At 48.1% G+C, this 13,787-nt stretch overlaps 1 protein-coding gene across 1 annotated transcript; it reads right to left on the minus strand.

Moving 5' to 3' along the window:
• Window positions 1–6,415: 6,415 nt before the first annotated feature.
• Window positions 6,416–7,375, minus strand: LOC311530604 (olfactory receptor 14A16-like; the record flags this gene model as incomplete). The annotated part of the gene is made up of 1 exon (XM_084647421.1): window positions 6,416–7,375. One exon carries the CDS (start codon window positions 7,373–7,375, stop codon window positions 6,416–6,418), a length of 960 nt encoding a protein of 319 aa, XP_084503547.1.
• Between the last annotated feature and the right edge of the window lie 6,412 nt (window positions 7,376–13,787).

The raw sequence follows: 13,787 nt of genomic DNA on the forward strand, positions 1-13,787 counted from the left end.
TGTTCTTGTCCTCTGAGAGGAAGTTCACCAGCATCTTGGGGACAGTGACCGAGGTGTAGCAGGATAAGACCCGGAGAAAGAAATACATGGGGGTTGAAAGGCTGGGTCCATGATGATGGTGATGAGAAGGATGTTCCCAGTCAGGGTAATGGTGTAAAATAACAGATAGATGGACAACAGAGGTACCCCCAGCTCGCAGTGGTTGGACAATCCCAGTAGAGTGAATTCAGTCACCACAGTGAGGTTCCTCCTTCTTGATTCTTCTGCATATTTCCTCTGTGGGGGGACAATAAATATCTAGATAACATGTGAAGGAATGACCCATTTCAGGAACTAAGGAGGAGATGTTCAAAGGCACACGTGGAAGTTATGGACTCAATTCCCGAGGACATTCAATAGGAGTTGTGGCCCACATCCCCAAAGGTATGTGAGTGGCTAACTCCCATTGATTTCTAGGGGAGTTAGGCACCTAAATACTTTAAAGTGTCTGGGAGCCTGAATGCCACATGTGCCTTTGAAAATCTTCCCCAAAAGTCATAGGAGCAAATTCTCTCTTCATGTCACCAAGTTCAAATCTCATGGAGGGTCCTTCCAAAATCCCTGTGTGGGTTGACTGGCATTTCCATATTCGCGATGTGGCCAGAAAATGGGAAAAAATGTCTCAAGAGAAAGAATCACCCCCAAAAGTTCATCATTTCTGTGTGAGCAGTCAGGACTGCCTGGAAAGGGCCCTTCAGTTAGACAAATAGACTCACAGATAGACCAACAGAAAGACAGACAGACACATAGGCAGACCAGTAAAAATACAGATAGACCAATAGATAGATAGACCAGTAAACCAATGGATAGATTTCACTTGGACCCAAGTTACTTGTTTAAATTCTATCCTCTTTCACATTCCTTTAACCATCCCACCTTCCCTCCCTCTCCAATAAGGATACACAGTTTCTGACTTGTAATTAATAAGGAACAGATTGACTACACTATATTCTAACTGACACACTATGCAGGTCCCCAGGTGGTGCAGATCAGCAAAGCTGCTTTGAAGTAAATGGAGCTATGCTGATTTACCCCTAGAATTCCATCTAATCAGCACAGAGTTTTCTGCCCTGCTCGGTGAATCTAAAGCAGGGGTGGGCAAACTTTTTTGGCCCGAGGGCCACATCTGGGTGGGGAACTTGCATGCGTAGCCATGAATGTAGGGCTGGGGCAAGGGGCTGGGGTGTGGGAGGGGGTGTGGGGTGTGGGAGGGGGTGCGGTGTGAAGGAAGGGGCTCAGGGCAAGGGGTTGGGGTACAGGAGGGGGCTCAGGGCAGGAGGTTGGGGTGCAGGAGGGTGTGTGGAGTGTGGGAGGGGGCTCAGGGCAGGGGGTTGGAGTGCAGGAGTGGGTGCAGAGTGTGGAAGGGGACTCAGGGCAGGGGTTGGAGTGAGGGGTGCAGGAGGGGTTTGGGGTGCAGGTTCCAGCCCTGCGCCATTTAACTTGAGTGGCTCCGGGGTGGCAGCAGTGCGCAGCGGGGCTAAAGCAGGCTCCCTGCCTGCCCTGGCCCCGCGCTCCTCCTGGAAGTGGCCGGCACCATGTCCCTGCGGCCCAGGGGGCGGGGGGCAGAGGGCTTCATGCGCTGCCCTTGCCTGCGGGTACCTCCCACGAAGCTCCCATTGGCCGTGGTTCCCCTTTCCCAAAGAATGGGAGCTGCGGCACATGGGGGCCGCAGGGACGTGGTGCTGGCCGCTTCCAGGGGCGGCGCGGGGCCAGGGCAGGCAGGGAGCCTGCTTTAGCCCCACTGCGCCAGAGACTGGCAATCCCATGTGCCGCCTCCAAAGCCCTAATGGGCCGGATTCGGCCCAAGGGCCATAGTTTGACCACACGTGATCTAAAGTATGAACACATTACCAGAGACCAGGAGGATGTGACGACAGATCTACCAGGAAATATAACAACTGTAAATAGCTATGAAGAGAGATGTAACAAAAAGTAGAGCTGGTTGAAAATTTTGAGGTAAATGTTTTCCCCATAACAAAATGCTAATTCAACAAAATCTAAATGTTTAGCTGCAATGCATTGATTTTGTCAAAATTTTCCAGAGGAAATTGATAAGATTGAAACATTTTGTTTTCTCTATATCATTTCATCTATCATATAATATAACGTAATATTATATAATATGATATAATGATAACGTCCAAATGAAATGTTTCAACCTTATTTAAAAAAACATTTTTCCTTATTGATATGCAATATTTCAGAATATTTTGTTTCATGACCAGCTCTGAAAAAGAGGTAAGGCATTGCTCTTATTCTAATTTGTAATGAATATATTATAATAATAATAATTAATAATAAGCCAATTCTTTGAGCCCATTATGCTCGACTTACTGATTGCCATTTCAATTGTTCCATGAGCAATTCCACAGAAACCATTGTGATAATTTACAGAACAAGGTCCCGTTCAATATGAAGGTATCACAATCTGTCACCTCTGAACTACGAACATCAGTTGTGTCTGCCTCACTAACTCTGGCTGAGGCAGGTCAGTATTTACCCCATTTCTGCAGATGGGGAAACTGAGGTACAGAGAGGCTAGACATGATTCTCTTCTCAGGTTGCATAGCTAACATGTGGCTGGGGCAGGAAGAGATTCCAGATCTCATAAATCACCCTGGTCTAAGCACAGAACTGCCCCTGAATATTCCCTCTAGATGTGAGAGTATACACCTCTGCAGAAAACCAAATATATGATTAATCAAACGACTGAGATGGGGGTCATGTATATATACAGAGAGATAGACAGACAAACAGTTCATTTCATGCGCCCACCAACCATCAACACAGTCCCATTCTTTGTAGTCTCAAGCTGCTCCATTCTAAAGACACCAGTTAAAGGCTGCATGAATACAGAGGCTGCAGAGACCAGAGCCTTGACAGCTTGGATTTGGTGAATAATAATTGTTAGTTTATGTTAATAATTCAGACCCCAGAAGGGGAGAGTAATTCCAATGCACCAATTGTAAGGCTTTCTTTGACTGGGAAAGGAGAGAAATGGAGACAGTGTCAGGGTCTGACACCAGTTTGTTGTTAGCCTTCAGCCCGAGGCATAGCCCTAACCCGTATTCAACAGGGACTTCAGCATGAGTTTACCTTTCAACCTTCAATGGGGCCACTCATAAGAATGTGCTGAAGTGGCTGTGAATCAGGGTCTTTGTATAGAATATTCAAAGGGAGTGAGTTTTAAATTCATACTCATGAGTGTTTGGAACGGATCTTCAGCTGGTGAAAATTCTCAGAGATCTATTGACTTCAATGGAGCTATGACAATTTAAACCATCTGAGGATTGGCTCCTTGATTTTTAAGGATCCCCAGTGTGATACTTTCATTTGTTCACAGAAGCAAAAGGGAGCATGTTAAAAATGTATCCTGTCAAAACAGCTCAAAGGTCAAACACCGAGTATTTTACAACGAACTGTTTGTAAATGACAGCTAGAGTAAGAGATAGCCATAAAAATCTTTGTTAAATAATGTTTAATAAGAAGTCCTTATAAGAAAATCATGATCTGGACATAGACAACCGTTAACAGGAAAAGAAGCACAATAATTTGCACAATAATTTCCATAGATTATTCATTATCTAGCAGGCTAACATAATTCACAATCAAATAGAAATCTATCATTATGACAAAATGAGGTTGTCCGTTCGGACAAGGAAGGTCCTGTCTGTCTGTCTCTCTATCTAATCACATACTCTGATTTTCTCTATCATATATGCCGTGTACACAACCATGCACAAAGATGATATCCTAATACTTGTAAGCAGTGTCAGGATGAGCTCCACCCTGACATCTGGTGGTGAGGTGTGGCAAGTTGTGGAAAAGAACTTCAGGGGCCGATCTCATTTGCATAGGCACACCCACCACGCCTAGAATGAGACCATAGCTGCCCAAATGGTCACTTTGGCTGCTGTGGGATCCCCAGTGTCTCTGTTATTGGGGCAGGAAGAATAAATTGTTATTACCCTGATTATGGGAACTGTGCTTGGAACTGTATGTGGCCTTTTGTTATGATGGAGGGATTCACCATCATCTAAGTAGCACTCGCTAGGCAAGGGTCATGGGTTCCAAAACTGTGTGAATGGAGAGAGGCTGGGGACAAGTATTAATACTTGGTGGCATAGGCCCCTTGGTGAGGGCCTTACATGCTGATTGCACTTCCTCCTCTCTCCACTGTGGAATATCAGAGCTAATTTTGATTTCATTAGAAGTCTAGTTATAGGCTGCTGAGCTCACTTTGGGCTGACAGTGCACCAGCACTGGGGCTCCCCTACTATAAGCTGAATTCACCTAAGAGCTGACATCACTGAGTGTTGTGTTAAGTAGTGGGGGAGCCTGAAGATATATTGCGGAGCAGTTTGCAGGACAGCTGGTGAAGCAGTTCGACGCGGAGCAGTGTGTGGATGGCAGAAGCTGCTTGTGGGCCGTGGAGCTGAGCGAAGGAGTTCGTGGGGCGGCTGGCGGAGCGGAGCGCAGCTGAGCGAAGGAGTTCGTGGGGCGGCTGGCGGAGCGGAGCGCAGCTGAGCGAAGGAGTTCGTGGGGCGGCTGGTGGAGCGGAGCGCAGCTGCGCGAAGGAGTTTTGTGGGGCGGCTGGCGGAGTGGAGCGCCGCTATGGAGCTATGGGGTGGTCAGCTTCAGATCACGTAAGGTGCCTCTTACCCCCGTCCCATTTCCACCCAGGTTGGGAGGTAAAGCTCCGCCGATAAACTTTCGAACTCTGGGGCTGCCCTGACCAGGGACAGAGACTTTTGGGGCATTGGACTTTTGGGACTTTGGGTGATTTGGGGTTGCTGGACTCAAGAACCAAAGGGAAAAGGGCATGCCCCAATTTGCCTGGGGTGGGGTTGTTTTTGCTCATGGGTTGTGTTAGGAATCCTGTTGGTGGTGTTTCCCCAACATAATGCCACATTGTTTCTCTCTGTTATTAAAAGACTTTTGCTACACTCAGACTATGTGCTTGCGAGAGGGGAAGTATTGCCTCTTGGAGGCGCCCAGCGGGGGTGGTATATATTTGTCCCAGGTCACTGGGTGGGGGCTCGAGCCGGTTTGCATTGTGTTATTGGAATGGAACCCCTAGATATTGAACCCGGCCCTTGTTGCTGCCAACTCTGACGGGCAGAAGGGTTACATACTAATCACTGGCCAGCTTCTGAGATCCTTTCTCAGTTTGGATGTGAGTAGATCGACACGGGAAGGCGTATGGAACACCAGATCAGTGTAAATGATGGCACTTTTCCATCTACACCAAGGTTAGAACAAAATGACCCCAGACAAGAAGCTTACACCAGTGTTCATGTCACTACTGAGTGCTGCCCCGTGACTTTGGGCCAGAACCACATCAGTAGGAAACGTGTGATGTCATTGGGTCTACTCTGCATTGGTGCTGGTCTAGCTGAGTTGGGAAATCAGACCCTGACCTCTCTGTCACACTCACTTTCTTCAGGGTGCTGTCAGCCAAATCTGAATCCTTGTGTATATAGGTTATTGGCCAAATCCTGATCTCCTTTAAGTGATGGGCTAAACCCTAATGTCTTCCATGGAATACAAATCTGACCTCATTATCCTGTGTCAGGTTTTCTTTAGGAAACTCTGGAAAAAGTTTCTCTTCAAAACACCCTTTTCACCATAGCAAGAATGACACCGTTTTTACATATTCAATAGGTAAAAATAATAGAAAAGATGCCTACCTCAGATTGTTATTTCTCTAACATCATTAATAATACAATAATACCCCAACAGTCGATACATAATCATTTCATCAGGAACTCAGCCAAGCAGAAACCTCTTTTGCACCCTTTTATCATTGTGGGGAGCAAACCTTCAGCTCACTCAGAGAACCCCATCAAAGAGATGACATAGTGGCACTTCCAAGGGAGGACAAACATTGAAAATTCTGTCAAACCAAACACTCACCATCTCCCCAGGCTTTCCCACCTCCACAACTTCCTGGAACAAAGAAACAAAACAAACCACCAACCAACCAGTTAAGCCACAAAAAAAATGCTAAAAATCTGACAAACAAACAAACAAACAAAAAGCACAAAGAACAAATGCATTGATACCTCAATCAGAGATTTTATCCCCCAAAACAGGAAGAGCCAGAGATCTCACTACGGACTTTGCTTTGGCTACTGATTTTATGGGCAAAGTGCTCAGATAGTATGGTGATGGGTAGCAGTATATGATAGATAGATTCCGATCTTATTTACATTGGTCTAAACCTATAGTAACCCCATTTTTCTGAGTCATGTTTGTCTGGATTTTTCCTAGTGTAAATACCAAATTCTGCATAAACAGAGTGCACAGTATTTTCTCATGCAGGCGATAATGTCATCAGCTGATTATATTTATAAAGAAACACAGAATGAAATTGTTACTGAAGAAGAAATAAGGACATTTTATTCTTAGAGAATAACCTCCAAACTATCAGTTTACTCAATGCACCTTTGAGCTCCTTGCTCCTCATGCCGTAGATGATCGGATTCATCATTGGTGGCAACACAGAATAGAGAACAGCCACCACGAGATCCAGACCTGAGGTAGAGCTGGAGGTGGGTTTCAAGTAGGTAAAGCTCCCCGTGCAAATAAACAAGGAGACCACAATGAGGTGAGGGAGGCAGGTGGAGAAGGCTTTATGCCTGCCCTGCTCAGGGGGGATTCTCAGCACTGTGGTGAAGATCTGAACATATGACACAATTATGAAAATAAAGCAGCTTGAGGCTAAGCACACACTAAAGATGAGAAACCCAACTTCACTGATTTCTGAATCAGAGCAAGCGAGCTTGAGTAGCTGGGGGACTTCACAGAAGAACTGATCCACCATGTTCCCTCCACAGAAGGATATTGCAAAGGTGTTTCCAGTGTGCACTGCAGAGTAGAGAAGAACACTGATCAAGGCACTGGCTGCCATTTGGACACAAGCTCTTCTGTTCATCACTGTCTCATAGTTCAGTGGTTGGCAGATGGCAGTGTATCGGTCGTACGCCATGATGGTCAGTATGGCAAAATCTGCTGAAGTGAAGAAGACGACGAGAAAGACTTGGGCAACACATCCAGCATAAGAAATCGATCTTGTGGTCATGAGGGAGTTAGCCATGGATTTGGGGATGGTGGCAGAGATGGAGCCAAGGTTTAGAATGGACAGATTCATCAGGAAGAAGTACATGGGGGTGTGAAGGTGTCGGTCTAGGGCTATGGCTGTGATGATAAGAAGGTTCCCCAGTAGGGATATCAGGTAAAGCACTAGAAACACCACAAAGCATAAAATCTGCAGTTCTGGAACATCAGAGAACCCCAGGAGAAGGAATTCGGTCATGGTGGTTTGGTTGGACATTTTCTTCCTCAGTACACTGTGTGATGGCTGCTGGGGGAATGAGAAGGACCATGGTCAGGATTAGAGCAACAGAGGGAATTGCCCTGATTCCCCTTTCTCTAATATCTCATTATATGAATGTCAAAGGTGCACAGAACTCGTCACTTACAATGAGTAGGTGTTGGCAGTGCTCCTCACCTCTGACAATCAGTCAGTAATGTTATCACACTATTGTAAATTGGGTCAGATCCTTTAAAGTCAATGGAGCTTCGTTACTTTACCCTAGCTGACGATTTGGCCCAAGATGTGGCTTGTTAAACGCAGCCTGATTCCCATGTACACTCACCCTGCATCATAAGTAGCAGCTCAGCTCTGATTTTTCTACCCCAAGCTCTCTGCCTAGACGGCCGGCTGCCTGCTTCCAAATTGATTTATGGCACCAACTCCCAGCTGCACTTTGGCCTGCGTGTTACAATGGACTAGCAGCATCCCTCCATCATCACTATGTTGTATCATTTACTCTGTGCTGTGCGGTGCAGGGGTTGCCAGGACACTTGGGCTCTACTCTTGTCTCTGCCAGTGACCTGCTGTGTGACCTTGGGCCAGTCATTTCCCCTTCTTTCTGCCATGTCTACTAGGACTGTAAGGGCTTTTGGAGAGGGGACGTGGGGCAGATTTTTAAAGGTATTGATGCACCTAGTGGGATTCTCAAAATCATCAGGGCCCTCAACACCCCTTGAAATCAACAAGTTATAAGCTCCTAAGTGCTTCTGAAAATCCCACTAGGTGCCAAAATGCCTTTGGCAGCAGTGTGAAAATAGGACAGGAGCTCTCAGTTCTACTCTCAGTGAGCTCCCGTATGTCCTTGAACGGGTCAGGATAGACAGGGGTTGTCTGCTTGGCTCAACTCTAACTCAGGGTTTAAAGGGGCTAGTCTGTATAAAACAGAGTCTGTGAGCTGTCAACTTTACCGGTTATTCAGTTGTTACCTCCTCGCAACTATCCCTTTGAAGGAGTAATCACACAGATACAATAGAATAAATGGTTTGAAATTAAGGGTTTATCAGGCAATATTAATGTTCTCCAGTTTATTTGAAGTTTAAAGCTGGTTGGAAATTTTCAGCTGTGTTCTTTTTAATCAAGACTGGGTTTTCAGCTAAACAACAACAAATCTCAGAATCTGTCTGCTTTTCTCTAAACATTTTTGGATTGTTCACTAAAGAAACTGAAAACTCAAAACCCAAACATTTTTGTTTTTTCGATTAAAAAAATCCACTTTTCAGCAGAAAGTTTTCATTTGCCAAAAACTGAGCGGGGGCGGGGGGGAATGGATTTGGGGTTTTCAGTGAAAACTCAAAATTTTCCTGAAAGGTGGAAAAATTCCAATCAGCAGTAAATATCTGATTAATTTGAGAGTAAAAGTCTTAACGAGTTAAGATCGTAATTCATATTTATCCTCTTAATTTTCCCTCTATGTTCATCCCCAAACCTAGTTAATTGAAAAAGCAAACTTACTGTGCTGATCTTTGTGGATTTTTTCCCCAATGTATGATCCAATCAGTCATCCAGCACTACGATTCTTTGGTCAATATCTATCTATGTACCAGAATCTAGAAGCGAAAAGCACATGCATCTGAGAATTCTTTCCCCCTTCATTTTGAGACTGCACTGCCAGAACTAGACTCATTCCTGTTGCTCTCTGCAGATGAACTGCGTGTAGCTGGTGCTGGGCATCACTGGCATTAAAGGACTGATGCTGCAGGAAGGTAATTTATTCATGTCTATTTCCTAAGGGCGGGTGAGACTCACTCCCTGGAGCTCTGCACAGCTCAGCAGCAGAGGCCCAGAGGCAAGTGCAGAGATGCCTAGCTGATGAAGCCAAGAGAGCCATTCTGTCCCTCCAGTCCGACCCTCACATAGCTTGGGGCCTATGATCTCCCCCAGCATTCCCTGATTCCAGCCCTGCTTCTGTGTTATCTGTGGGCCAGGATCACAAAGATGGAGACAGGCACCTATGGGGATTTATCAATGCTCCGAAATGAGCTCGGTGCCTAAGTCCCATGGTCATTCAGTCGGAGTGAGGAGCATAACCTGCTTAGATGCTATTGTAAATCCCAATAGGCAGCTATCTCCTTCTTTAGGTACCTAAACCCCTTTGTAATCCTGGCCCTGTCTCTCTCATTAACTTCCAAGGCCTGGGCTTCTCCTGAATTTCAGAAAATCGTGCCTGGGATTGGCAAAGGAGCAGTGTCATGGAAAAATTAACTGCACGGTGTGTTTGGATCAGAACAAAGCCTGAGGTCCGTTTATTCAAGCGTGCGCATACAGGGAGAGTCAGCCGGAGCTCCTCTGCCGCAAACAGAAAATACAGGAGCTAATAAAGCTGAAAACCACAATCTGTTAAGCACACTTCCTTCAACAGCATTTTTCCTTATTTGGCCTACAGTGCAAGCTTCAACGGTAGCTTTACCTAATTTGGAATATAGCAAAACAAGCTTTACCGGTTATTGACAGGTGCTTCCTTTGCGGTTAACGGTCTTTTCTAACTTCTAGTCGTTGTGGTTACATTTTTAAGCTGACCTACTAGATTTTTCCTCCACAGCAGTAAGGCATGTACATCTTGGGCTCCTAACTCCCTTAGATGCCCTATCAGCATGTAATGATAACTAGGACAGCCAGTAGAGGTGAAATTAACTTACAGGACGTACCGGTACGCCGGAGTCCTGAGCAGGGGGGCGGGGCCTGAACCGGAAGAGGTGGGGCTTGATATCCCTGGGAACTTTAAATCGAGATTTAAAGGGCCTGGGGCTCTGGCTGCAGCAGCAGTGTCTGGAAGCCTTTCAATTACGGCCAGAGCTACCAGATACGGAGGCACCTGGGAGCCCCGGGGTTTGGGGGCAATTTAAAGGTCCCGGGACTCCCCACAGGGACAGGAGCCCCAGGCCCTTTAAATCACCACCCGAGCCCTGCTGCTGGAATCCCCGGGGTAGCGGTGGTGGCCGGGGGCTCAGGCGGTGATTTAAAGGGCCCGGTGCTCCCGGCTGCCGCTACTGCAGGGGCACCCCGTGCCCTTTAAATCGCCACCCGACCCCCGGGGTTCCCGGCCACCTCCACTACCCGGGGGCTCCAGCAGCATGGCTCTGGCAGCAATTTAAAGGTCCCGGGGCTCCGGCCGCTGCTGGGAGCCCCAGGCCCTTTAAATCGCCAGACGGGGAAGCTGGTCCGGTCTGGTGTACGGGCTTTTGCTGGTATGCCAGACCGGACCGGCTTACTTTCACCTCTGACAGCCACGCATCTAGAGAAAGGAGCTCAAGATGCTAAGAATTCCTGTGATCTAAGCCCAGCTATGCAGCTATGTTACCTCAACTCTCTGTGCCTCTCTTTACCAAAACCTGGGGGATAATAATTGAGACTGGATCAAAAATTCATTAAGAAACTTTGTTTAGAGATGATCCATGATTCACCCAATGAACCCATCTTACCCGAGACTAGTGGTTCTCAAACTTTTGTACTGGTGACCCCTTTCAACTAGCAAGTCTCTGAGTATGACCCCCACCCCCTTAGAAATTAAAAACACTTTTTTATATATTTAACACCATTATAAATGCTGGATGCAAAGCAGGGTTTGGGGTGCAGGCTGACAGCTCACGACCCTGCATGTAATAACCTCGTGACCCCCTGAGGGGTCCTGATCCCCAGTTTGACAATCCCTGCTCTAGACTCTGAGTGTTTCCTTCCCTCTCCCTCACTCAGGCCACACCCCCAAGCAAACACCCACAGCCCTTAATCTTCTCCCACCCCTCTCACAACCCCCACCCCACAGACCCTCTCAGCCCTTGTTCTTTGAGATTTCCCCCTTCCATGGCCAAGAGCCAATTCCCCACCCAGAGTTCCTGACTCAGCTTCCTCAGAGATCCCTGTTCAACCCCTCTGCCCACCAGTCCCCTCTTCTACCACTAGTCCTCTCCTCTGCTCAGGCCCACTCCCATGACATGGCGCCAGCCCCAGGGAACAGCCACTCACCCCGGCTCCAAATACTTGCCCATTCTCTCCTCCTTCTCCCCATTGGCAAGCCCTGGACACCACTTCCTTCCTTCCCCACTCTCCTCCTTCCTCTTCCTGGCCCAGCCCCTTTTCTGAACAGTATTTTCAGGGTGGCCTCTGCCCAGCACACAGCTAAGCTGGGGAACTCACTGCCACAAGGGATTGCTGAGATAAAATGACCAGCAGGGTGAGACATTGCCATGGATCACCAGAGCCTTCATGGTTACATTAGATCACAGAATGAATTAAACTGCCATGGTGTAGGTCTCCAGCCAGCCATTAACTCACAGGGAACATCCCTGACACGGAGGTTATTGCAGAACTGTCCACTGAGGGGGTTCCTCTCCCTCCCTCTCCAGCAGCTGGTGCTGGTCCCTCCAAGAGTCACAGCTCTGAGCCGAGCTGTTTCCAGGAGCCTGTGGAAAGAGGCACAGTTAATCCCATAAAGCTCTGCTGACTCTCAGGACTGGATTCAGACACTCCAGGGGCATTCATGGGGTGGGGGGAGGCTTCAAAGAGAGGCTGGGCCAATGGCATGGAACCCTGCTCTGTCCCAGAAGAGGAGCAGGTGAGTCTCCCCCAATCCCTTGGGATCGGCTAGGTGCCCACAGACAGGCAGGGGGCAGTCATGGTCCCCCAAGTCCTTACCTGGGGCAGTTCCCCTCTCCCAGAGCCATTATCTCAGGCTTTTTTCAGACTCAGGCTGCAGCTGCTGCAGTGGGGGCAGATCTCCTCATCCCACCCCAGTTGTTCCAGGCTGTGGGTGACGCAGCATCCGTTGCTGGCCCCAGTCAGACCCAGGGCACGGGACACCCCCACCCCAGCATGCCCCGCTCCTGGTACCGAGTCATGCCGTACTTGGCGTGGTACAGCAGGCTCTCTGGTATCAGGGGGTCTCCTTGAGATTCACCAGGTGTGGGGTTTGCAGCAGGGGGCAGAGGGATAGAAAAGTAGGGAAGGAGACACTATGGTCAGTGGGGGCTGGAGGGCAGAGCACCCCATAAAGAAGGGCCATGCCCCAGGGGATTCTGGGATTGAGGGTCCCAACATCTCATAGAGAAGGGCTGTGCCCCAGGGGATTTGGGATTGAAGGGCCCAGGACCACACAGAAAAGGGCCACACCTCAGCAGGGGCTGGAGTCAAAGGACTTGAATCTCCTCTTCCTGAGACCAGACATACTCCATTGGAACACCATGGACTTACCCTGGGGTGAGGGAGGGAGAAATCAGCCCCATTGAGTCCAATGGAGTTACTCCTGATTTACATCAGGGTGAGTGAGAGGGAATCAGCCCCATCGACTGGAAAGAAGTGACTTCTAACTTTTCTTAACGTTGATGTGTTTTGGTGCTCATTTATTGTGCCCAGACAGAGATCAAACCAGGGCTCAGATCCTCATAGCAGGGAGCATTTCCAGTATTCAAGGGCCACTCACCAGCTCTTTGGAGGAAATAAAGTCATAGTGTTATTAGCCAAAAGGTTTAGCTCTCAGTTAGGCCTCTCAGCCTTGGAAGTGCTTGGAATCGCGCCAAATGGATTACGCTGTGCACGTGTATGGAGAGAGGATGAGCTGGTTGAAAGCTACCTCTGGCTCACCGGCTGTGAGTCCTTGAAGGGGGAATGTCCAGTAGCGGCTGACAAACCCGCATGCCATCTGGGCACTTTGAGTTCAGATCTAACCCTTAGCTGAAATCTGAACCTAAGAATAAGGAGGTACCTGGCTCTGCCTGAGGGTTTCGAATTGTGGGGAAATGTCACCTGGGCACCACAGGATATTTAGTAGGTGATGGACCAATTTTTGAAATGCACTTACCTGCTGGGAGGGGAGGATGATGGGGGTGGGAACTGGGGAGGCGGCTTTTTGGGGCAGCGAGGGGAGGGGTGATTATGGAGTGGGGGACAGAAAGGGTGGGTGGGTAGGAGATGAGCTGGGGGTCAGGAGATGAGGAGGGGTGGGACACTGGGAAGAGGGGACATGAGGGTGAGTGACAGGGGGCCTGGGAGAACAGAGGAGTGTGATGTCCCGTCTCTTTCAGTGTTCAGGGGGCTCTATGCTCTAAGAACATAAGACAATAAGAACGGCCATACTGGGTCAGGCCAAAGGTCCATCAAGCACAGTATCCTGTCCTCTCTCAGTGACCAATGGCAGGTCCCCCAAAGGGAATGAACAAACAGGTTATCGTCAAGTGATCCATGCCCTGTCACCCAATCCCAGCTTCTGGCAAACAGAGGCTAGGGACACCATTCCTGTCCATCCTGGCTAATAGCCATTGATGGACCTATCTTCCATGAATCTATCTAGCTCCCTTTTGAACCCTGTTATAGTATTGGCCTTCACAACACCCTCTGGCAAGGAGTTCCAGAGGTTGACAGTACGTTACATGAAAAAATA

This window comes from Lepidochelys olivacea (genome assembly GCF_965140295.1).
Source record: "Lepidochelys olivacea isolate rLepOli2 genome assembly, chromosome: 14".
Taxonomy (NCBI): domain Eukaryota; kingdom Metazoa; phylum Chordata; order Testudines; family Cheloniidae; genus Lepidochelys; species Lepidochelys olivacea.